Source organism: Talpa occidentalis, unplaced genomic scaffold (assembly GCF_014898055.3).
Source record: "Talpa occidentalis isolate TD23 unplaced genomic scaffold, MPIMG_talOcc4v2.1 talOcc4.7, whole genome shotgun sequence".
NCBI lineage: Eukaryota > Metazoa > Chordata > Mammalia > Eulipotyphla > Talpidae > Talpa > Talpa occidentalis.
This window is the reverse complement of record NW_023605083.1, coordinates 64,656,320-64,680,527: the sequence shown is the minus strand read 5'-3', so window position 1 is coordinate 64,680,527 and position 24,208 is coordinate 64,656,320. Positions and strand designations below refer to the sequence as shown.

The 24,208-nt window shown below is 51.0% G+C and overlaps 1 protein-coding gene across 17 annotated transcripts in view; it reads right to left on the bottom strand.

The window, feature by feature from the left end:
* ZNF618 (zinc finger protein 618) overlaps window positions 1–24,208 on the bottom strand; it is a 176,443-nt gene that overhangs the window by 44,860 nt on the left and 107,375 nt on the right. For 11 of the 17 annotated variants that reach the window (XM_054689071.1, XM_054689063.1, XM_054689066.1 and 8 more), the window contains 4 exons: window positions 17,686–17,945; window positions 8,063–8,158; window positions 4,530–4,607; window positions 3,886–3,924 (listed from right to left, as the gene is read on the bottom strand). In XM_054689071.1, the coding sequence (XP_054545046.1) occupies window positions 3,886–3,924; window positions 4,530–4,607; window positions 8,063–8,158; window positions 17,686–17,945 (473 nt within the window). The remainder of the gene's footprint in view (window positions 1–3,885; window positions 3,925–4,529; window positions 4,608–8,062; window positions 8,159–17,685; window positions 17,946–24,208) is intronic. The other 6 variants (XM_054689069.1, XM_054689079.1, XM_054689072.1 and 3 more) reach the window with 1 other exon arrangement.

Below are 24,208 nucleotides of genomic sequence, written 5' to 3'. Positions count from 1 at the left end.
CGGTCTGGTCTCCGTGCCAGACCCACCCTGTATCTCTTCTAAGCCCACAGGTATGGGGTGTGATGCAGGGGGCCCCACCTTCCTTAGTGAATAACAATCACCACAGCTACCACCCCCTGGATGCCACACCCTGAGGTGCCAGGCCGAGAGCATCACCTGCATTTCCCCAGGTAGTCCTGTAATGAGGGAGGAACATTCCCACTTCACACAGGAAGAAACAGTACAGCAGAAGGGGATCTGCCCCAGACCTCAACTGGGAGGCCCCATGGTGGGCAGTTTGGGCATGCTCCCAGTGATCCCCGCATTGGGCATTCATGTCCTGGGGGATACCTTCCCCTCAAGTCTGGGCTGGGCCTAGGGACTTGCTTCCAATGAATGGAACACAGCAGAGCTGGGAAGTCACTCCATGATCAGGCCACAAGATGTGTGTCTCATGCATGCCACCTCTCTTGCTTGCCATCAAGCTGTGAGCTCTCTGAGACCTGCATGGCAGTTCCTGGTGAACAGTCGGTGGGGAACTGTGGCCCTCAGTCTGAAGGCAATCGGTAGGAAGGTTTCTGGTCCTCACTTAGGTGAACTTTGGGAAAACAGATGAGAGTAGCCATCAGCCACCTCTGCTCCCACCACTTCTACCTCTCATGAGCCAGACCCTTCCAGGCAGTGTAGATTGGAACATGAGAATCATCCAGAGGAGAGGAGAATGGTATTTTGACTATGAAACATCTCAGAGCCCCAGGAGAGCTCAGTGTCTCCAGGAACGCCGCTGCAGATGTGGTTTAGGACACAGGCACTGGAATTTCAGGAAGCCTGAGCTCAAACCCAACGCTACTGCTGACTAGTGCAATTAACCTCAGACACACGCCCTCATCTCCACACCTAGGTCCTCTCATCAGTGAAATGGGAAGGAGAGTTCTGTTCTCTCCCAGAGCAGAAGTACAGGTAAGTGAGCACAAGGCCTAACAGGCAATCGATACTTAATAACTGTTACTGAGTATTAGCATTTTATAAAGGGAAATACTCAATAACTGTTACCTAATATTATCATGTCACAAAGGGAAACTAGCAAGAGAATGGATGTAGAATTCATCTGTTATCTTCTTAGTTGAGAGACAAGGTAAGAGGGTACGCGCCTCCACGCCTGGGGGTGAAGTCATCCCTCCTTATCCACCAGGGATACAATCCATGAACCCATAGATAGACCCAAACCCCATATACAGCACCTCTTGCTGAATGTACATACCTACAATAATGTCTCATTTATAAATAAGGCACCCTAAGAGATTAATGACAGTAACTAATAAAGCAGAACAATTATAACAATTACAATGTTACATAATCACTCTCTCTCTTAATATCAAACTATCTCTGCATGCAGTCTTTCCAGATCTAGTTAACTGTGAGTAACTGAACTATGGAAAGTCAAACTGCAGGTAAGAGGGACTAATGTACCACCGTGTCCACCTCCTCCTCCCAAGTGGCCACACGGGAGCGGAATGACACCTCTCTGGAACGCAGTACCCTCATCTGGCAGGGCAAACTGGACTTGCCTTTCTCAACAGGGCCCTGCTGGCTCCCAGATCATGGCCAGCCTGTAACCAGGCTGGCAGTGCAAGGACACCAGGTTTTCCAAGCAGCACCACCAGCCTGGGTGAAGGTGGCAGTGCAGGACTGAGAATAAAATAAAGGGCACTGATCATGGGAGAAGCCCTGCCAGAAGGAAGGGAGAGGTAATGGAAGGACTAAAAATACCCCTGGCTACAGAGTCCTCCAGGACAAATGGGCTTCTTAAAACAACGGAAGCCTGATGAACAACAGGTCATCGAGGGACTGCCAGGGAGGCCAGAAAGCCAGAATAGCTGAGGAAGGAAAAACAAATAGGGAAATGCTTTAAATATGTGGCTGACCACAGGCAGAACCTGGGAGCCGGAAGAGAAGGGCCAGGCTTTGCCACCTCCTGTTGTGGGCACTCCGGCAGATGTCTGGTCAGCCTGGGTCTGCGAGTCCCCGGAAGACAGAGGAATAGCCTCAGCCCTGCCTGCCTATCACAGGTGTAAGAGTCAGAGAGAGTGGCTGGGAAAGCTCCTCGGAAGAAATGCTCTGAGGGCCCCGTGCAATGAAGGCCCCCAAAGGCTCCTCAAAGTGCTTTGTTTTGTTTTGATTTTTCTTTTTGGTCATGCTGACTTCTTATTTTTAAAACATCTTAACGTGGGTGTAGAAAACCTGCAGAATGGGGTTTGGTGAACAACGGCTGGCCCACCTGCCTGCCCGCCCACCGCCACTCACTCAGAAAGGCCTTCACCTCCATGTCGTCTCTGGCTGGGCTCCCGCGCCAGGCAGTCAAGCAGTTGTGGCTGAGGCCTCTGGCCTGCAAAGTCTAAAACATCTACTATCTGGCCCATCACTGAAAGTCTGCTGATCCCTGTGTACAGATCCTAAGTGTTTGATTTTCCCAAAACACCAGCATAAACAGAAGAATCTAGAAGCCCCTTCCACAGGGCAACACTGATTCCGCTTTGACCCCTATGGATTCGTTTCCCCCTGCCTGTGCTTCCCCTGTGCAGATCTTGCAGGAGGAACACTTCTGGGGCAGGTTCTTTTTTTTTTTTTTTTTTTTTTATAAAGATTTAGCGGGGGACGGACGGACGGGGGAAGGGAGGAAGGGCTAGAGTCAAAATAAGGGGGGGGGTGCAATTGTTTGGGGAATATAACCATAATGAAAATGCATACATTGTGCAAAGATGAAAAATGATATAAAAATTACATAAAATAAAAAATTAAAATAAAGATATAAATAAACAAACAAACAAATAAATAAATAAATGAAGGTTTATTTATGCAAGAACTGGGGAGTAGGCCAGAAGTGCAGGACGTGAGAGGATTCACCAGAGACAGAGTGGGGAGCAGAACAGGCAGATCTACTGAAGTACACCACTGAGGGGAGCAGCGGGCAAGGCAGGAGAGGTCTGCTGCACCATGTGGGTTGCTCCCTGGCTGGCTGGGGATGGAACTCCTGCTGCAGTGGCTGGCAGTAGCTTGATAGTGCTGTCTTTAACCCCTGCGCCACCAGGGAGGCATTGCGGCAGGTTCTTTAGCCAACATCAGTTTGTGGCTAGTCCACGTGCCATGTGGAGCTCTAAGTCTCTCCTGGTCTTGCTGCGCCAAAGCCCTTGTGTGAACACTGTAACTTCTTTACCCAACTAGGGCAGAGATGGGGGGAGGTTTGCAGAAGGGGGGCTGCTACAATACCTCTGCTAGAACATCCTTCTCTTTCACACCTTTTGGACACTGGCACACTTTCTGCTGTGTAAGGTTTGCACCTGGGAGTGGAATTACGGATTCTGGAGCTCAGGTTTGTTAGATGGGGAGAAGTTTCCCCTCCCCCCAAACACACATCTGGCTGGTGGCTAATCACCCAGTGATTAGTGACTGTGGGTGCTGAGGGACATTTCCCAAACATCAGGGATGGAACCCTAGACCTATGAGTGGCAGTTAAAAGACAGGGGAGACGGCATATCCTAGGCCCCTCTTGGAGGTGCACAGGTCTGATTACCAATGAAGAGTCATGAGAAGCCTCCAGTCAAGAAACCTGCAGCTTAGAACTCCAGTGTCCCCCAACTTTTTTGGTCAGAGAATCCTTTCTTGACAAAACACCTATTAACTTTCCTGGGATGAGTACACCAGGGAACACACTTTGGAAAAGGCTGCTTTGAGGTACCGTGTTCAGTTTCACAAGGATCCTAATAGCCTGAAACCCAGACTATAGGAACATGTTTACCAGAGAGAGTCTGGGGTTAGTCCAGGATGGTGGGCATGGCTGGAAGTGCATTTCTTTTCCCACCCCAGCCCTCTTGGAACCCACATTCACAAGGAGAGAAAAGTACTCACTGCCTTGGGAGGCTCCCTCCCCCGAGGTGGCTTCGGTGTCTGTAAGAGAAAGGTTGAGAAGGGGGTGAGCAGACTGGACCAGTGAAGCGGGGGGGGGGGGGGGGGTGTGTGTGTGTAAGAGAGAGGGATGAGAGAGAGAACCAAGATATGACGAGGAGAGCACCCTCCAAAGTGCCCAGGGACTCTCTTCCTCTGAAGAGTCCTCACAGCCCTTCCCTGTGCCGTTGCTGTCAGCTGGGCCCTGACCCAGTGCCCTTCCTCCCTGCTAGGCTCCCAGAGGGAGCCCCTCCTGTTCCCTCATCTTCAGAGTAGGAGACAGCACCCACCTTCCTCCCGGGCTGGCATGAGGAGCAGAGATGGCACACGAGACCTTCCCTGCAACGGCTGCAAAAAGCTGGCAGTACCGAGGACAGGGCAGGCAGGGGCACCGGAGAGCAGAGTCTACAGCAGACCAGGTGGTCTCCTCTCCCATTTTCTCCTCCTGCCCCCACTAAAGGAGCAGGGAGGAGACTGCGAAAGGAGACAGGAAAAAACTGGATCTCTAAAGACCTCAGGGGTCACCTGGGAGGGGCGCCAGTGGCACAGACGGACAAAAAAAGAGGAAGGAGCAGCCCTTTGGCTCTGCCTAAGGACACCCCACTCACCTCGGTGTGCCCGTACATGGGTCTGGAAGCAGTTGTAATACTTGTACTTCTTGCCACAGATTCCACACTCATAGGATCCTGGAAAACAGGAAAGAGAAGGATCCATCAGCCAGCACCAGTATGTCAGGCCGCAGGCCCCGAGTGCTGCCTCCCGGCCAGGCCAGCCACTTGTGAGCCTAACTCTGTAGGGGCGCTGGGGGGCTGGGCTCTTCCAATGGACTGTTCTATCCCCAGCAAGCAAGGGGACAGTGGGGATTTCTAACTTATTGCTGGGCCTCAGTTTCCAAATCTGTTAACATGGAAAAGGAAATTTTTTATACGCAGTCCATAAACAGGAAAAGGAGATGAACATAAAAGGAAATAAAAGGAGTAAGTGGCACCCACATAAGGAAATCATCACTTCAATGCACCATAGTCATTTCCAGCTCCTCTCCTCCTTGCCAAGAGGGGACAGAGGTTAAGAGGACAGGCTTTGCATCAGACACAGTGCGGTCTCCCTCCAGTTCTACCACTTACCAGTAACATAATGTTGGCAATTTCCTTATACACACTAAGCCTCAGTTTGCTCATCTGTAAAATGGGGCTAAAGGTGTTACTTCATAGGGGTGGTCCTACTTCCCTAGGAAGTGCCCAGACCTATTACAGATGTACCCGAACAAGCAGAGGGTGCCTCGAGTCTGCTGGGGAGCCATCGTGTTCCCCAGATAGGCAGAAACAAACTCAGTGGTAAATGCCTAAAAAGCCCTTGCAGGGTCCCTGTGCCAGGGTCTGATGGAAACTGCTGGGTTCCCAGTGGGTGTGTCAGACAGGTCAAAGGTGAACAGAGCAGGGGAAAAGACCCATGGCAGGAAGCCAGGCAGAGCTCATCAGACCAACCTGGCATCTTCACATCTGTGAGTACAGGCCCCACCCTTCCTAATGAAAGTCATGCCCCCACCCCCACTAAATTGTGTTAGAATGGCTGGGGCTAGGGCCTCCCTGGTGGCACAGGGATTAAAGTCTCAGCACTATCAAGCTATCACCAGCCACTGCAGCATGAGTTTAATCCCCGGCCAGGGTGCTGACCCACATGACGCAGCAGACCTCCCCTGTCTTGCCTTCTGCTTCTCTCAGCAGTGTATTTCAGTTGATCTACCTGTCCTGCTCCTGACTGTGCTCTAGTGAACCCTCTTACCCCCTGCACCTCTGGCCTAGAGCCCAGTTCTTGAACACATGAATTAAAAAAAAAAAAAACAATGGCTGGGGCTAGGGAGGCCAAGCAATTTACCTTTTTCAAAAGGGTCTTCAGGGGATCCTGGGCCCAGCAACCAGGCATAGGAACCACTGATTCAGAGCAAGACAGACCCAGATGAAATCTCAGCTTTCCCACTGGAAAATGTAGACAATGCAAGAGCCCTGATGTGAAAATTGAATGAAGTTCAAAGTGTTCCCACCTTGGGCCCGGTGGGTAGAGGCTGTTTACTGGGTGTGAACTTGAGGTACAGGATTAAGTCAGGAGAACACTGGGCTTGGAGTCAGAGTCAGCCCAACCTTAAAAATCCCAAGCTATTTGATCTCAGGTGTGTCCCTTCACCTGTCTCTGCCTCAGTTTCCTCACCTGTCAGACAGAACTATGACTGCTGCTGAGGTCGGGATTAGGGAGATACCACCTGTGAGTCAGCTGGCACACAGGCGGCATCCCCACTTCCCACCGTGGGTCACTCAAGAGAATGTGGTTAACCTAACGGCAGGTGGAACGCAGCAGTCCATGACTCAGCACGTACGTGTGTGTGTGTGTGTGTGTGTGTGTGTGTATGTGTTACATGTGCCTTGTCTCTCAGGGGAAATACATACACGTGGAGGGCAAAGATCAAGCTACATATTTCTCTGTCGTTAGCCCCAGGATTGGCACACAGTGGGGGCTCGATAAATTCCTGCTGTCCCGCTGCTCCACTCATCTGTCACCAAGTAATAATGACCTGACTCCCTTGCTGTGCCTCCACCCGCTCTTCAACAGTTTCTGCCAATTCCCCTTCAAGCAGCCCAGAATTTACTGAGCATCTTCAACACGCCAGCCACGGAGGCCCCGACCTTTCAGAAAACACCCTGGTTGCCCTCCGCCGGGTGTAAAGTGGACGGCCCCCCGGCAAGGAAACATATTTAATGTTGTCATACAGGATGGCAGAGCTGGCAGAGGGAAGCCCAGGGCAGGTGGGCACAGTGCGGACCCTGACTCAGATGCAGGCTGGAGGAGAGGAAAGAAGAGGGGGCCAAGTCTTAGAGGTGAGAAAAGTGTTAGCTGGGAAGATGGAGGGGAAGCCGCCCCCAGGGAAGATGCAGCATCTTCCCAAAGGCCGGGGGCCACAGCCTGTAACAGGGGAGAACTGCCCAGCCGTGCCCCACTCATAGATGAGGTGACTGAGCCCCAGCTCTGTCTCTGTCAGGAGGCCCGGGCTTAATTCCCCAGTGCAGTCAATGGCCTAAGGTTTTCTCGGAAACTGACAGTAACTGCAGAGTGATGGGCAGAGCCCGCAGGCTATGGTGGGTGCCGGCCCCGCGCCAATTTGGCTGATACCTCACCCAGCTATAAGCAGTGAAAGCAGATTTTATGGGATTCAACCTCAACCAATAGTCTTGTTCAGAGGTCTCACTCCATTTGGGAGGGGAGAGGAGAAGAGACACACAATGTGTCAGCCTCAGGCCCTCTCCCGGCCCCAGGGCAGAATGGAGCCCTGCCTGGCTCACAGAGTCTCAGGACCAGCCTGTTTGCTGGCAAAAGGGATACCTGAAGACAGGTAACTGCCCACCCTCCATTCTCCCCAAGACCCTGGTATTGGGTGCCCTGTCCGCAGAAGGGGCTAGATGGGCTGAGATGTGGGGGATGGGTCACGGGGCTTGGGCTTGCTGTGGTGCCAGCAAACCTGGGCTCAAATCCTGCTCATCAAGTAGCAGTCAGGGACCCTGGCCAAGTCCTGGATCCAGCCACATCCCAGGCTGCGCCCCATGAATTGGACATACCTGAGGGGGGTTGTGAGCACTAACACTGTGGGGAGACTTAGCACAGCGCCTGGCACATGATAATTGCCGTGACCTCCAGCATTTCCTCAAGTTCTCTGGAACCCAATTTCCTGAAGGCAGGTCCAGTGAGAGACAGGTCCAGGCTGAGCACGTGGGAAGAAGACCTGTTGGTGCCCTGACCTGGGAGGCACAGCAGCAGGAGCTGCTGGGAGAAGCCTGCAGTAAAGGAATGCAGCTGACTGTCTAACCCCAGGGCTCCCAACAAATGTGGCCAAGGAACTCCTTTACCCCCTTGGTTGTTTCACAGATGGGTGGCCATGGGAAGCACTGCTGAATGGCTCCCCACATTCTAGGTTTCCACATGTTCCATCCTCCAGCAACTGTCTTTCAGGGTCCCAGGCAGGCTCAGATTTGGCAACACATAACAGTGACGGGGTTTTGGGGAGGGCGACCCTTCAGTCGCTCCCATAGCTGATGGTACGTTGCCCCCACCCTCCTGCTGGCCCATCAGGTCCTGCCCCTCGGCCATCACGTACCAGATGCATATCTCAACGCTTGGTCAAAAATCCAGGTCCCTGAATAGCGGCTTCGCACAGATCCACGGTGGGGGCTGCCTTCGGGCGCTTTTCCATCTGAATTACGTAAGAAATCAGAAAGAGCCCTTAAAGTTGGGGAGTGCCTGGGAGGCTGGGGATGGGGCCAAGTAAGGAGGGGCTCTGAGTCTAGGGTTGGCCAGTAACCTGAGTTTTCTGGGCCTTTGTCTCCCCATCTGCACGCCGAGGCTTGTCTACTTTTTCACTAGAATTTGAGCTGGCCAAGGAGGGCCCAGGAGTTCCTTGGGGGCTGGGGTATGGCAAAATGCAGCAGCTACAGGCCCAAAAACCTCCCCTGAAGTTGCGCATTTTCTCTGTATTTGGACTTTCCTTGTGGATGTAACATAAAATTATCCATACTATGCTTATAAAATTTCTTCCCAAATCCTTCCAGCAAAAATGACCCTACAGGGAGGAGGTGTGTGCTGTGTTCCTTGCACGCCGGAGTTGGGACAGTGGGGTCTGGAGAGCCTTCTCAGGAACTCTTGGCCCAGACAGACCCTGTGCCTGGTGCCTGACTTCCTGACCGGCACAGTCCTCACTCTGCTGGGTTGCCCAACTGTCCTTTTGTCCTTTGTCCTTTTGTCACTCCCTGCCTACTAAGTGCTGTGATTCATTTCACTGCCCGGCTCCAAAATCTCCACATGGGCCTGGCCTCTGCCCCTACTGTACAGGTAAGGAAGAGAAGGTGCCAGATGTGAGCACCATGTCCATTTCACATGACCAAGTAGTGGGAGTGGAGTCTGGACTCAAGGGCTTCTAGAATACCAGCTCAGTTCATCCTCATCAGCCCAGAGGACAAAGGTGATTATCAGCCCTATTTCTTAGATGAGGGAAGTGAGGACCGGCACACAGGGCCAGAGGGGGCCTAAGGTCTGTCTTGATCCAGAGACATTAAGGGTAAGCTCACAATCAGCCTCTGGAAAGCATCCGGGAGATGGTGACTGTTAACATTTAACATTTACCATTTACAGAGCACACTCAGGTCTCATGTCTGTCCTCTGTCTTCCAGAAGTCCTCATGTGGTTGGGACAACTCAACTGCCACTTTGACAATGAGCTTGAGAGTTCTAGAGACCAGGTAGCCCAAACCTGGGCTACCCAGCAAGTAGCTGGCAAGGAAGTGGGCCCAGACCTGATCTTTAGGGCTGTGGTGCCATTCTACTGCCACCATGCCAGGTCATGTGTGCCAAGGGAGCTGTGGGTCCTCGTCAGTCCTGGGGCTCCCCTCTACCACGTCTGGTACCACAGCAGGACTCCCAAGCATCCCCTATTAAGAGTACCGCGAGCAGATGCCAGGGACAGCTGGCAGGGCACACCAGCACATGGGCGCCAAGGCTTCCCCCTTCCTGCTGTCACTGGTGGCACAGGCACTGCTTAGCAGTCTAGCAGGTTCCCTAACCACCTGGCAGGGAGCCTGGCTCAGCTCCCTCCCTGAGAGCTCTAGCAAGGCCAGGTAAGGCCAGCTGAGACCAGGTGGGCCTAGCTGCTGAGGCCAGGGGAGGGAACAGTGGTGCAGAGGGAGCAGAGGAGGCTGTCCCTTAAGGACGAGAATGGGGTCAAGCCCTCCACTCACACCCAGCAGCTCCAGATAAGCTAAGTCGCCTTTCAGGATACATAAAATACAACAATTACTGGTGAATGAGAGAAGAAATATGCAAGGCAGGGAGGCTGCCTGTGGAGAGTGGGGGGTGGGAGGGAGATGGGCCAGAGAATGATGTCTCCTTACAACAGGCACCCTGTATTAGCTCAGAGCTGCACAGAAGCTGTGTTCACAGATCAAAAGCTGCTGAGTATCAGTCCGCTTGATGATAAGATGCAACAGGAACTGGGGGAACAGGGGAACCTGGAGATGTAAGTCATGGATAAGTAGCTTTCTGAGGCTCTCTAGGGCCTAGACTCAGACCAAATATCCTCAGGATGAGGGTTTTCCAATGGAGCACAAATCTAGAATATGTGAGCAAAGACAGTATTAAGAACATCAATTTCCCAGTCATCAATTTCCAAACTTTTCTTTTCTAAAATCAGTATGCCTGGAGACTGTGGCGGGTGGGAAGGAACCCTCCTCTAGTTCTCCCTTCCATTTCTCCTCTCCTCCCTCCCACATTTAGGAACAGAATACCCCCTTCGAAAGGAACGACCACCTCAGGACTCCAAGCAAAGATGTAAAACATGTATTTAGAAAATGGATGGATCCAATGACTAGAAACCAGCTCCTTTTGCAAACCTGGTGATTTCTAATTCTTTGTGCTCAAGGAAACTGAAGGAGGGTCTAATGGAGTTGTCAGTGAAGAAGCCATTAAAAATAATGTCTGATGATAGACCCCCAGTGCGATTTTTGGCAATACAACTTGGAAGGAGTTCAAAAGCTTGAGTGACTGCTAAAACAAAACAAAACTCCATCCGTCCCTGGCTCCTTATATATGTGATCAAGCTTTCTAGGTACTTACACTTATGAAAACTGAGAAACAGGAATTAAATTAATGCTGAATTTTGTCTCATTCAATAACAAGAAATATTAATTCACTGCTACGTGAGCCAACTGAAAAAGACAGAAAACCCCATTCATTTCATTAAGAGGTGCATTTTCAATAATTTTTTACTTTTACATGTACTATTTATCTAAATTTGTTTTTGACAAGTCTATGCTAATAATAACTCAATTTGGAAAAAAATGTCTTAAAACGTAGCGCTTTACGAGCCCAATGAATTTTTTAGAAATTTCTATTTCAATTTACGCACATCTTGTTGTGGGTGATGAGTGTGAAACAGTGATCAATAAAAGACTCTCAAGCATTAAAAAATATATTACATTAGGATAAAATCCTACAAGGGAAGTGGACCAGAAATAAGAGTTCAAGGAGAAAAAGGAAAGACGTAAAATTTCTGACTGTTAAAGATGAGCTTGTCCGTGTGTCTTAAAAATGGATGACAACGAAGCTCAAAGAGCAGTGGATGGCTTTTGGATTCATTTAAAGGAGTTCACAGTTTTATTTCTAAAATGCCACTTTTTCCTACAATACTCAATACATTATACCCTTTGCAGTGATTTAAATGTTGGGTATGAACGAATTTCTTGAAACTCCTTTAGGAGGTACAGAGCCAAAAAAAAGTTTGCAGCTGGTGGCCTTTCAGGGTTTCTGACACTGCAGAGATAACCCCAGATATAGCAACACCCTAATACCAGTGGTAGCTGTTTAGTATGTTCTGTCCCTTACAGACAATTTGATCCCCATTACTTCCCTCTGTCCCCAACTGTCCTACAGCAGATTCTTTCATACCTGCTGATTGATGAAGTTAGTATGGCTCAGAGAGGTTAAGGGGCCTGTTCAAAGTTCCACAGCGGGAAGACCCCAGTCTCCTGGTTTACAGCCCACGAGCCTTCTCCGATGGGGACACTCCAGTCAGGACCCTTTCCTCGGGCCACCAAAAAAGGGGTGAGAGACGGAGAAAAGATGTGCCTGGGTGGTGGCCAGAACCCCCCTTTCCTAGTGGCTGCAGCAAAGAACCTGAGTGTTGGTTCTGGCAGGCTCAGGCGCAAAGCCCTGCCAACAACCTATTGAAAGAGGAAACTAACTATCAGCTGGCAGTATGAAGCAGGCGCTGGCACCTTCTCGGCCCGGGTTTGTCACAGACCAAAACCCACGTGGCCGTGGCTAAAAGGCTGTCTCCTCTTCTGCAGCTCCTTCCAGAGCTGTGGCCCACGCCGCCTCTGGCTGAGTTCCTCCTTCCCGGGCAGCCCTCGTGTGTGGAAACACCTCCACCCCTCGGTGCTCAAAGCTCACTGCCTTGAAACGTCCTTGTGGGATCCAGTCTCCTACATGAGCCCTGACTCTTCCTCCTGGCACCCGATGTAGTGACCCTCTCTGCTCACCCATCTCTGAGACGGAAAGTCACTCCCTCACAGGCCTAGATCCGGGTTCCAGACAGTTCCATGATCTCAAAGTCTTTCTTCTTACTAGTTGAAACACCTCCTGGTGACTTTTCTATATTGCCTGGGGTGACTCTGGAAGTGTCCACTACATCCCCCACCAAAATGCTCCATCATCTTAGAGTCTATCCATCTCCTCTGCCCACACCTACCCCCAGTCTCCTCTCCCCAGAAAAACAGCGCTTAGTTCTTCCACAGGACTCACCCCCACTCTTAGTTGACTAACAGTTAACTCCCAGCAAAAAAATCTGGTAGCTCAATATTCCTCATGTGAAGAGCAGCCCGGCTGGGCCACTTGCTCCCTCCATCAGGCCCTGCGCCACCACCGGGGAGCCTGGTCCCAGGCCTCTGGGTTCCAGTGGCTCTCCCTGGGCTTCCTCACATGTAACCTGGGTGAAGAGTCTCAGGGCACAGGGAGGAGCACCCACTGCTTAGCAGGACATCTGACCCCAGGCTAGGATCCGGGTGTCCTTATCTCCCAGAACCAGGACCTGCTCCATGGGCTGGACATCCCAGCAGTTGAAAACGCAGCTGGCCTCATCTTCCACCTAGAACAAGGCTGGCAGATTTTTCAGTTCTGGCTGACAGTGATTTCCTGGGTGCCCTGTGTTGAGGTGTCTGAGGTACACTGCTGGGTAAGCGCACACTGAGCTTACCTGGGGAGGAGCCAAGGCAGTGGAGCTCTGAAGCCTCCAAAGCCTCCGGTGTAGCTGTGTCACTTCTCAGGGCTGCCATGGAGAGTGCAGTGTACAACTCGCCAGGCGGGAGCAGCCATTTGCTAATTCACTTCCATCGCTCTGGTTGTATCCCACAAAGTAGTGGTAAGTATCATCTCTTATCATCTGCTTTTTTTTTTTTTAAGATTTATTTATGCATACGAGAACTGGGATACAGGCCAGAGGTGTGGGGGGTGAGAGGATTCACCAGAGACAGAGTGGGGAACAGAACAGGCAGACTGACCCAAGTACACTGCTGAGGGGAGCAGTGGGTGAGACAGGAGAAGTCTGCTGCGCCATGTGGGTTGGTCCCTGGCCGGCCGGGGATTAAACTCATGCAGCAGTGGCTGTGGACAGCTTCACAGGTTGCGTCTTAATCCTGTGCGCCACCAGGGAAGTCCCTATCTCTGCTCTTTTTACTAAGAAACCAAGGGTCTCGCCCCCAGCCCTAAAGTGGTTCCAGTGGCAGCAATGTTCTTTCTAAGAGTGAAAGTCCCTTCTTGGCACAGGAATTCCTGGGCAGCAAGGCAACAGCAGCCACCACAGCGAGCTTGGCAGCCTGGGTCCTGGGCACTGATGCCCCTCCCGACTCTCCCTGAGAAGCTGCCAAGTGCCATGCATGCGTCTGTGACCCAGGCTCCACCATGGGAAGTGCCTTGGATAATGTTTGTCATTGGGAGCACTGTTTGCCTGATGACTTGCCTAAGGATGAGGGGCGGGGGAGCAGGGCAAGTCAAGGGGGATGGAGTTCAGAGAAAAGGCAAATGGCGTAGCATGGAGTGGGCGAACAGGCGTGCTATTCTATTCAGCAATGGAACCCGAGACTGGCTGGTGGAGCTGAGCACTCCGGACTCAGGAGGTCCTGTGCTGACTCCACAACCCTCCTGCTCCCCACTGCTAGCTCCCCAATGCCCTGCCAAGTGCCTGGGTCATACATTAACTCCTCCATGACCGCAGGGCAGAGATGCACACTGTGAAACAAGCTAATTTAAAAGGATGGCTCTCACTGGCATTCTGGCCCCTGACAGGTCCCTGAAAGAGCTTCCCCTCCTTTTGGGGTGTGGGAATAAGGGGGCCTGTGAATGGAGTAGGGTCTCTGTGAAGCAGAAGGGAAAGTGACCAACTTGCTGTGTGACCCTGATAACTCTCTTCCTTACCACAGGCCTTGATTTGCCCCTCTATAAAATGGGGGTTCAGGGGTGTCAGATCTATGTGAAGCCACAAGTCCACAACCACAGCAGACATCAATAAGCAATCACACCCCCTTTAGAATCTTCAATGCAGAACTCCTACCAGCCAGCAGCAAATACTTGGACTTGGCCCACAAGAGAAAAAGGTTCTTGCATCTTGGGGCTAGCGGATTTTAAAAATTTTTGTTCTGACATTGATTTATTTTTTTTAAATCTTTCTTTCCTGGTGCTGAGATGAAGGTAGGTTCCTCTGAGCCTGGCCTTTGGTGCCAAGGAGAAAAGTCAGCCCTGAGGGATAAGAGGAAAAGCCAAAGCCAGCAGGGAAACGCCCTGGGCATGGTTCGGCAGGGTTTCGAGTCTTTACACTGGCTTTATAAAGCCACAAAGTGGCTTTACACTTCTTCCATGAGGGTCTGCCAGAAGCAGGTCAGTCAGTACTGCACAAGACACATGACCTGAATTCCAGGAGGCCGTCTCAGTGGCACTCGAAGAACTGGACAGGTAGCCTATCCTGTTTTCAGATAAGAAAACTAAGGCCCGGTTAGAACTCATGTCTTTTGACATCTCACCTGTGCCAACTTCCTTCCCCATCCCACTTTTTCTTCAATCACTCAGATTTATTCTTAGTCTTTGAAAAAAAAGCACAAACTACTACTGCTGCTTCCTCTTGAAGAGACACTTAATACCATTAACACTAGTACTATCACTGCCATTAACAGCTAATACATTACCAAACACAATGCTGAGCGCTTCACATGCGTTTTCTTATCAAAGCTTCACTAAGCCCTGAATTTGCAATTGTGAGAAGTAAGGCACAGAGAAGTTCAGTAGTTTGCCCAAGGTACAACAGCTACTACATCACAGGGCCTGGGTTCACTCAAGCCCGAGAAGCCCAGCTCCTTCTCCTCATTCCTTTCTGCTACCCTTTCCATCCCCACACCCAAGAGGTGGCCAGGACAGGGAGCATGCCTTGTCCAACAGAAGATGGCACTAAGGAGGTGGCAATGGAAATGGCCTTGCAGGATGGGGTGGATTTAAGCAGTGAGGCCAAGGACCCCGCTGCTGAGCAGCAGCTGAACTGGAAAGGAGCACCGGTGGCTGACATGAGGGCTCAAGGGCCCCGGGCCTCTTACTGTGCAGGCAGCTGGCCCGGGAAAGACTCCCCTAGCCCAGTTTCTCTGACCTTCCCAGCCAAATCCAGACTGCTGGCTCCATCCCAAGATTCAGATTCAACTACCCTTCACTGGGCATCTCCTGGTGAAGGGCATAACTAGCTAGTGGGCCCACTGAGACTTAGAACATAGCTCCTGAAGTGAGCAGGGGCACGTCCTCGCCTCAGGTTACACAGCACACCCACTAAGGCTAACACATTCAGGAGTGAATACTGATGGGGGGGGTTTATACTGAGGACCTTGAAGACCCTTCTTTCATTCAGCTAAATCACTCATGTGCTCACCACACATTTCTGTCACATAGAAGGATGGCATTTCCAGGTCTCCCTAAGGTTGGGTAGTCTAACCTTAGGGAGGCTGTCCAGGTAGACAGTCCTGGCCAATGCCTGTGAGGGGAATCGACACGCCTCACTTCTAGGCTGGAGCAGGTAACTGTCAATGGGACTCCCTCCTTGTGTTTCCCTCTGTCACCTGGTTGGCAATATTCCAGAGAATGCAGGTTTTAGGCCTGGGTCCAGAGCAGAGCCCCTAAATGATCCGCAATGGGAGTATGACTAAAAATAAGAAAACCTTTGTGGTTTTCAGCTACCAAGATCTCGTTACATTACAAGCTTTTGTTACTGTAGCAAAACTTAGCCCCAACCTGACAGAGCCCAATTGTCAACCCTGCTTCCTAGAAATCAGTATGTCCTTAGATCTCGTGCATGGGGGTGGGGAGCATAGAGACATAGATCTGACAGGTCTTGTACCTCTAATTTCCAGGAGCTCCCAAGTTCATGGCAGACACACACACAGGTAGGGACACTCTAATTTAAAGTAAATAGTGGGGGCCTCCCCTGGTGGCACAGTGGTTGATTACTGGGCTGCGAGGCTGCCCGCAGCCTCTGCAGCACCAGTTTGTTCCCAGGCCATAGGCGAGGGTCCCACACACAAAAAAAAAAAACCCTTAAAGTAAATAGTGTGGGAAGTGCCCAAGTGAGGCGCTGGGTAGATCAACCAAAATCTGATCAGAAAAAATGAAGGAGGGTGTCCAGGAGGAGGTGGCAGTGGAACTGGTCTTGAAGGATGGGTTGGATTTAAGCATGTGGAAATGGGGACAGGCCTTCAGGGTACAGGGAATAACATGAACAAAAGGGTGGGAAATGTTTTAGAAAAGCAGACTGTGCTGGAATGAAAGGTCTGGAAGATCAGATCAGAAAAAAAAAAGAAAGAAAAACTCAGATTATGGAGGATCTTGATGCTCTGGTCTTGACCTGAGACACAACATGAAATCCCAAGTATATAAGCAGAGGACAACATGGTCAGTACTTTGTTTTGCCTGGCCTCTGGCAGCCAGAGTGGAAAGTAGTGCGGGCAGTGAGAGGCACAGGCATGGCCATTAGGGGATGCTGCAATGAATGACCCAGGTGGGCTGGTAAGGCCACAACCAGCACAGGAACAGCTGGGAAAAGGAGCAGGAGGCTGGTTCCCAGAGTTGGAGAGAAATGACAATAACACTTGAGTCTAAATCTGGGGAGACAGATGCAGAGGAATCTGCGCATGAGACCCCTGCGTGCCACACACAGGAAGTGCACCTAGAAGTCCAGAAGAGGGGAGTGAGAGCTGGGCAAGGAAGGACAGGGGTGGCAGTGAGCACAGGAATGAGGAGTAGGAGGGTGAGGATGAAAATGAGGTCCGGGACCATGCTGGGCAAGCCCTGATGCCAGGCTGAGGAACACAGGCTTTATTTTACAGACCAGGGGTTGCAAACTTATGGCCCATGAAATGACAGCTGACCCGCAGATGTTTAGTTTGGCAGATTTGAAAAGCTGAATTCACTGCCAATATTTAAAGCCAAAAGAATTCACATCAAAATCCTCGCTTCTGGCATGTGGTTTGTCCAGAGATGGGGAGATGCGAGCCCATCTCCCCACTCGTTACTGTTAGTGGCGGCGGAGTAGCGGCCCGTGCTGTATGTGAGTGTGGACTCTCCAGCTGGACACAGTCCCCACCACCTGTCTGTTTGGCTCATCTCTACTTATGCTAAGTAAATGTATCTGCTGGGCCTTGTAGACATTGAGTCTGTGAACCTGGCAGGAACGCAGGCGGCTCCTGAAGGGGGCCCACCGGCTCAGCTGCAAAGTGAGGGGAGAAGTGATTTCTAAGGGGCTCATTTTTACAGAGCTCCTCTGAGCCTGGCTAGACCAGGAGCAGCTATGGGAGGTGGCAATCTGCCCTGATGCCATCCTGACCGGGAGCCCCCGGTTAGGCCCTACGGGCCATTCTAGACCCAACTGGGAAGAGAGCCCCACAGCATGAGGGACCCCACTGGGCCTGTGGAAAGTTCCAAGCATCTGATTTAAACCAAGACCTTTTTAAAGACTGGGGAGGATTTTGTCAGGTCAAGTGTAAAGAACAGAGCTCAAGACTAGAACTGTCCACCTCTCCCTGAGGGCAGAGGGCGGCCTCCGGAGGCTCCCTCAGCCAGAGAGGGGCAAGAGCCCAGGTCTCTTCTCCCCAGGTCTGCAGCCCATGTTCCTGCCCTGGGCAGGGTCCCAGCCTCACAGGTGGGTACTCACCGAGGGTCTGCTGGTTGCGGACTCCACCGATCACCACACAGATCTCAGCAGGCACGTCTCCAGCCCCATCCTTGCCGACCGCCTTCTTCTCCTCCTTAGCCTCGCCCTGCCAGATCACCTCCTGGATGTAGTCGTCTGGCAGCTCTGTCTTGACCTTCACCTCCGTCATGGTTCCCTGCTCGGCGCTCAGTGAGCCCTCAGCCGGCGCAGGCTCTGGCCCCTCCACCTTGGTGCTCTTCTGGCTGCGCTTCAAGCGCTCCCTGAGGAAGATGAGATTCCGCTCAGAAGAGAACCCCATACCACCCCCAACCTAGCTGAGAGCCCCTGCCAGCCCAAGAGGTGGCCTCATGTATAGCTTCAGATCCACGTCTTACATGTCCACGGCACCCCAATCTACCCTGGGGTTCCAAGGATCAGTTTAAAAACCACTGAGCTAGGATGCCTCCTTGGTGGCGCAAGAGGTTAAGATGCAACCTATGAAGCTATCCAGCCACCGTAGCACGAGTTCGATCCCCGGCCGGTCAGGGAGCTACCCACATGGCGCAGCAGACCTCTCCTGACTCACCCACTGCTCCCCCCAGCAGTGTATTTCAGTCAATCTGCCTGTTCTGTTCCCCACTCTGTCTTTGGTGGACCCTCTCACTCCCCCCACCTCTGGCCTATACCTCGGTTCTTCTTGTATACATAAAAAAATAAATCTAAAAAAATAATGTAAATAAACACCACTGAGCTACTATGCCTCCAGCTCCACCCATTTTACAGATGTGGAAGCTGGGGTCTAGGGGTCTGAAGGTACCCAGTAAATCCTTGTAAATGTAGCTACAAGAGACCTACAAGAGCATTTTTTCCCAAGCTTCAATGTGTACATAAATTGGCTGAGAAACTTCGTGAAATGCAGACTGCAGGGGAGTAGGCCTGGGGCTTAGCCTGAGACTCTACATGTGCAGCAAACGCCCACTTGCAGCCCGTGTGCTGGTCCTCAATCGGCACGTTGAACAGCAAGAGTTTAAGTGGTTGGAAGTGTGCAAAGTATCTAGTGCTGTTCCCTTTGCGCCTTGGCAGAAGCACTAGAGTTTGCATCCAAGCTCTTCGCCGCTCCTGTTCTACAGACGGGGAGCTACAAGCCAGAAAGGCTCACTTAAGCGGTTGAGATGTCACGGAGCCAGCGCTTGGCCCCCAACAGTCTGGCATCGAGGTGGCTCTTCAAATGTCAGAAAACATCCTCAAGGTAATGAGCTCAATATTGAGATGGGCCAGGCATCTGCTGCTGAATCTTTTTAACGAGGGGGACACTGAGCCCCAGAGGGGAGCTGTGTGTTGCCTGAGCCACTCACTGACTTGGTGGCTGACCCAGGAACAAAGCCAGGGCACTGCAGCCACTCCTGCACCATTTTGTTTTCAATGTGACTCCGTGTTACTGTAAGGCCCCCCATTCTTCTGGCAGGGGGTCATCACCCTGACTCCTGCTTCTGAAAAGGGAAAGTCAAGGCAGGCTCACACCCTGGGAACCCCAGTCCTGTTCCAGGTTCAGGGAGGCTGGGAGGCTGCCCTGGCCACGTCCTGCCCTCTTCACTGTTCCAGAGACACATCCGGACTGTGACTTTCGAGGGCTGGAGGCAGATCCCATGAAGGCCTTTGGATTGGAGCTTAGTGGCGGTGTCGGGCTGGGATGAGGCAGGTACTGGGTTCTGATCCCAGATCTGCAATGGGTTTGCTGGGTGACTTTGGGGAAGACACTGTTCCTCTCTGGTCTTTGGCAGTCACTTCTGTCACAAGAATGTGGGTTTTTATTACATTGTTTGTCCCTCCCAGTTCTCAGTTTTCTCCCAGGTTAGAGAACTGAGAAAACAGAGAAGAAAAACTATAGCTAAGGAGGGGGGGGGGGGGTTTGAGGCCACGGGGAGACACTATGGACTGAATGGATTGAACTATATCTCCCCAACCCCTTCCCCAAGTCATATGGTGAAGTCCTAATCTCCAATGTGACTGTATCTAGACACAGTCTCCAGATCGCCTCTGGAAGGCAATCCATATTAAGTGAGTTCCTAAGGGTGGGCCCTACTTTGATAGGACTGTGGTCTTGAAGAAACAACAGCCAGCTCCTTGCCATATAACTTGAGACAGATACTACCTGACTCTCAGCCTCAATTTCCCATCTGCAAGATGGACCAAGCGGGGTTGTCACACAGATGTCAATCAACTAACTGATGAAACTTGTTAGCACTGTGGCTGGCCTGTGGCTGCTCCCAAGACACCCTCGCCAACACCATGATTAATGAGAACAAGCTGTTAGAGGGTCATCAGCACCCAGCAGTGCCTCCTCCTAGTGTGTCTGCCACGGCGGGGCCATCGTCTGGCCTCATCTAAGCTTTTGCCCTACTCTGCAGTGGGAAACATAAAACAGGATGACTCAATCACTCAGCATTCAATTCTTTTATTTTGTTAAGAAAAACTGAGCATTTCCTATGAGCCAAGAACTGTTCTAATGCACTTTTCATCCTCAGTAGCACCCTATGAGGAAATTTCTGATGGAACCTCCATTTTACGATGAGGAAACTGAGGTACTACGTGGTGAAAGAACTTCCAATGAGTCACATGGGTTTAGTAAAAGGTAGAACCAAGCTTTGATGCAGGCGCCCTGGCTCTCATCCCAGTGCATCTAGACCAGGAGAGGAACTCTGAGAGGGAGGCTTGTCCATTGGCACCTGCGGCAGCTCCTGTATTACCCACTCCTGACCTTCAGCACATCCAGAGAGGTCAGAAGTGAGGTGTTAGTGGAGTGAGAGGGAAGATGGGAGGCTTCCTGCTTTTCTGGCTGCTGCTGCCTCCATGGTGGAAGGTGGGGGGAATCCTGAGTTAGAGCCCCCCTTGCTAAGGTCCCAAAGGGATATCATGGCAGCCAAGCCATGGCAGAAGCTCCTCTAAGTTCGATAAGGCCCCAGGAGCACAAGTAGGACCAGCAGGGCTGAGACGTTACAAGGGGACAGCTAGACTCTAGAAAGGGAGGATATACCTGTCAGGCAGCAACAGAAGGGGATGTTCCTGGGGTGGGGGTGGGGAAAGCTCCCTGGCATCAGATGCCCTGGAGTAGAGGCGAGCTGGTGGCCTGGGGAGAATGGGTTGTGATGAAGAAGACCAGGTTCTCAAGTTGGACCATTCCCAGTCAAGTCACAGAACCACCACTCAAGTTATGGGTTCCTGCACAAGTGGCTTCACTGCTCTGAGCCTCAATCTTCACACCCTGTCTGACTCTCAGTCTAGCTCTTGGTTCACTGCCATGTTCTATTTCCTTTGCATCCCTAGCTGCCATCTGAAAATATCTTGTCTTATTTATTGACTCTTAAGAACAGATGAAGGGGCCTCCCTGGTGGCTCAATAGGTTAAGACGCAACCTATGAAGCTCACCGCAGCCAATGCGGCACAAAATTCGATCCCCGGCCGGGGAACTACCCACATGGCACAGCAGACCTCTCCTGACTCGCCCACTGCTCCCCTCAGCAGTGTATTTCAGTCAATCTGCCTGTTCTGTTCCCCACTCTGTCTCTGGTGAATCCTCTCACCCCCCACGCCTCTGGCCTGTGCCTCAGTTCTTGTATGTATAAATAAATAAATCTTTTTTTTTAAAAAAACGAACAGATGGAGCCCTTGGCAGCTTTGTGCACAGCTGCATCCCCAGCACCCAGTAGGCACACAGCAGATGCTCAAGAAGTAGTGTTTGTTGAATGACTGAATGATTACCTCCTCCTGGTAAGTGAGCACTGAGACTTCAGCCCCCTGTGCATCCTCAAGGTGAGTTAGTAAACCAGATGCTCACCCATTCTCAGCAAGCCTGGGCATGAGTGTATCATGTCACAAGAAAGACTCCCAAAGGCGTAGCACAGCCAGGACCAAAAGCCACCTCTCCCAATTCCTCATCTCTTGTCCTTTCCAAGGAACCAGCAGTCACAGGTCACTTAAAGTACCCAAATCACTGAGGTGGGGAGAAATGGCTTCTTCCCATAGGAGGCAGACTCTTCTTACTCTTTTCCCCCGGTCACCCCCAAAAGATCAGAGGCTATGCTTGCAAATACAGCTGCAGGGCCTGACCAGCCTGACCACTCCCACCAGCCCACAGAGCATGGGAGCCCCGTGAGTCACCCTCACACCCACACGCACAACGACGCCACCCCACCATCCACTCGTTTCCATATGACATCCCCAAGCCCTCGCAGAGCTGAGGACATGGCAACTTCTCTCCCCTGGTTTCTTGCTTTAGATTTACAAGCCCAAATGTTGCTTTTCTCAGGCGCTTTGCATTTAATTAGGTGTCCTAATAACAATGGAATCGCAGAAGTACTTATATCACTTTGAATTAGTAGTGCAGCTCCTTCTAACTCCTTTAAAATTTTTTTTCATATATCATTTTTTAAAATAGAGCTCATTATTTTAATTATATCCATTTAAATGTACAGTGAAGCCCTTGGATATTCTCAGCACGAATCATTAGGTATATTAGTGAAAAAGCACTCGGAATCTATCTACATGCTGACACTCCATAATCTATTCTATTTGTGTCGCTGTAAAGTAGATTTATATATAGATAACTACAAAATAGTTGCTCAAGATATGCTATGAATTTTATATTTAACCCGAGTAACACTTCAACATAAAATCTAAAGTCGGTCACTAAAAGGGTATTGCTCAATAAGTACATACTGTCTGTGGTCACTGGGTACTGCTCACATGGGCATGTTGAGAGAGACACTAGGTGAGTGGGTTCACACCTCAAGAATTCCCTAAGGGCTTTGGTCTTTCACTAGGACAATGGTTCTCAAAGTGTGTCCCTGGAAGACCAAGGGGTTCCGCAGTAATGGCTCAGAAGCACCGATGAGATCTGAACGAGGAGGATGATGTTGGGTAAAGCTCCAAGATCCCTACTCTGTGTCTTGGATATGCACAGCTTTGTTTTTTTATTGTGTGTGAGTGTGTGTGTCTGTGTCTGTCTGTCTGTCTGTCTATACGGGCTGTCCCTGTAGTGGGATAAATGGTAACCCCCTCCCCAAAGATATACCCACTTCCTAACCCCTAAAACCTATGAAGAATGTGACCTTATTTGGAAAAAGAACCTGCAGAAGGGCCTCCCCGGTGGCGCAGCGGTTGAGCGCTGGGTTGCGAAGCTGCCCGTGGCCTTTGCGGCACCGGTTCGATCCCCGGCTGCTCCCCGGCCACCGGAGGAGGGTCCCACATGGTGCGCAGACCTCTCCTGCCGCCCGCTGCTCCCCTCAGCAGTGTCCTTCGGTCCTTCTGCCTGCTCTGCTCCCCGCTCTGACTCTGGTGAATTCTCTCACCCTCCCGCGCTTCTGACTGTACCCAGTGTGTGTATAAACAAACAAACAAACAAAACAAAACAAAAATGCCTCTATTTAAAAAAAAAAAAAAAAAGAACCTGCAGATGTAATTTAAGGGTATTGATCAGAGATCATTCTGGATTATCTGGGTGGGTCCTAACACAATGTCAAATGCCCTTTCTAAATGACATGAGGCAGATTTCACAGATCAGAAAAGGAGGCAACCACAGAGGAAGAGATTGGCTGATGAGGCCTCCGGTCACGGAAGTGAGGAACACGCCAGAAGCTGTAACAGGGTGGTCCCCAGGAAAGGGGGAGGTTCCCTGCCCCACCCAAGGGAGGGTGGAGCTGAGCAGGAAGAGGAGAAGCTGCAGAAGAGACTGAGGAAGGAAGCAGGATGGAGCCAGGAGACCTGGAGGAGGCACATGGAGCCTAGAGACACGTGAAGAAACTGTGCTTGTCTTTTGGTCGTGGACTGGGTGACACAGATGTGGGTGAGACCCGTGGGGAGGTGACAATGGCAGCTTTTATCTTGATGTTGATTTTGCTCTTTTCCTTCCGGGCTTGTCTGGTTGCTTGTGACCCTTTTCTGTGGGTCCCCACTGGAAGATGCTTTAGACTTGTGGCAGGCTTTGGGGCTTTGCTCTGGGCCAATCCCATTTGGATGGACTTTTACCCACGAGGGGACAGGTAACTTTGGGTGCTTCATTTAGAAACTAGACTCTTTGCCTTACCTGTATTGTTTCCTAGTTTTATTAAAGTTCCTTCCCATTAAAGTCTTATATGTTTTGTGTTGATGCGGCGGATGGCAGAACCCATTTAGAATAGGCAGGTTTGCGGGGTTTGGGCTGACCCTCTCCCTGTCCTATAACAGATTTGGTGACCACGAAGATTTAGGACAGCCATCCGTGGTTAGTCAGCCCCCTGGGGAAATTGGGCTTCCCTATGGCACTGGCTACCATAAGCGCAAATGTGATTTTTGGTTTCTCTAGTGTGTTTGTTTCATATGTCGATTTGCTGTTGAAAAACTGGCTTGGGCTTTGTGAAGATCTGTGTGTCTGTATGTAATTTGTTTGTAGTGACTTGCTAAGACATTTGATTTTGTGGAAATTGTTCTGTGCCAGTTTTACTCAAAAGATTAGGCAGTACGTTGGACCATGTGGCCAGATCAAAGATGGCGTCTGAGGCCACTTGGC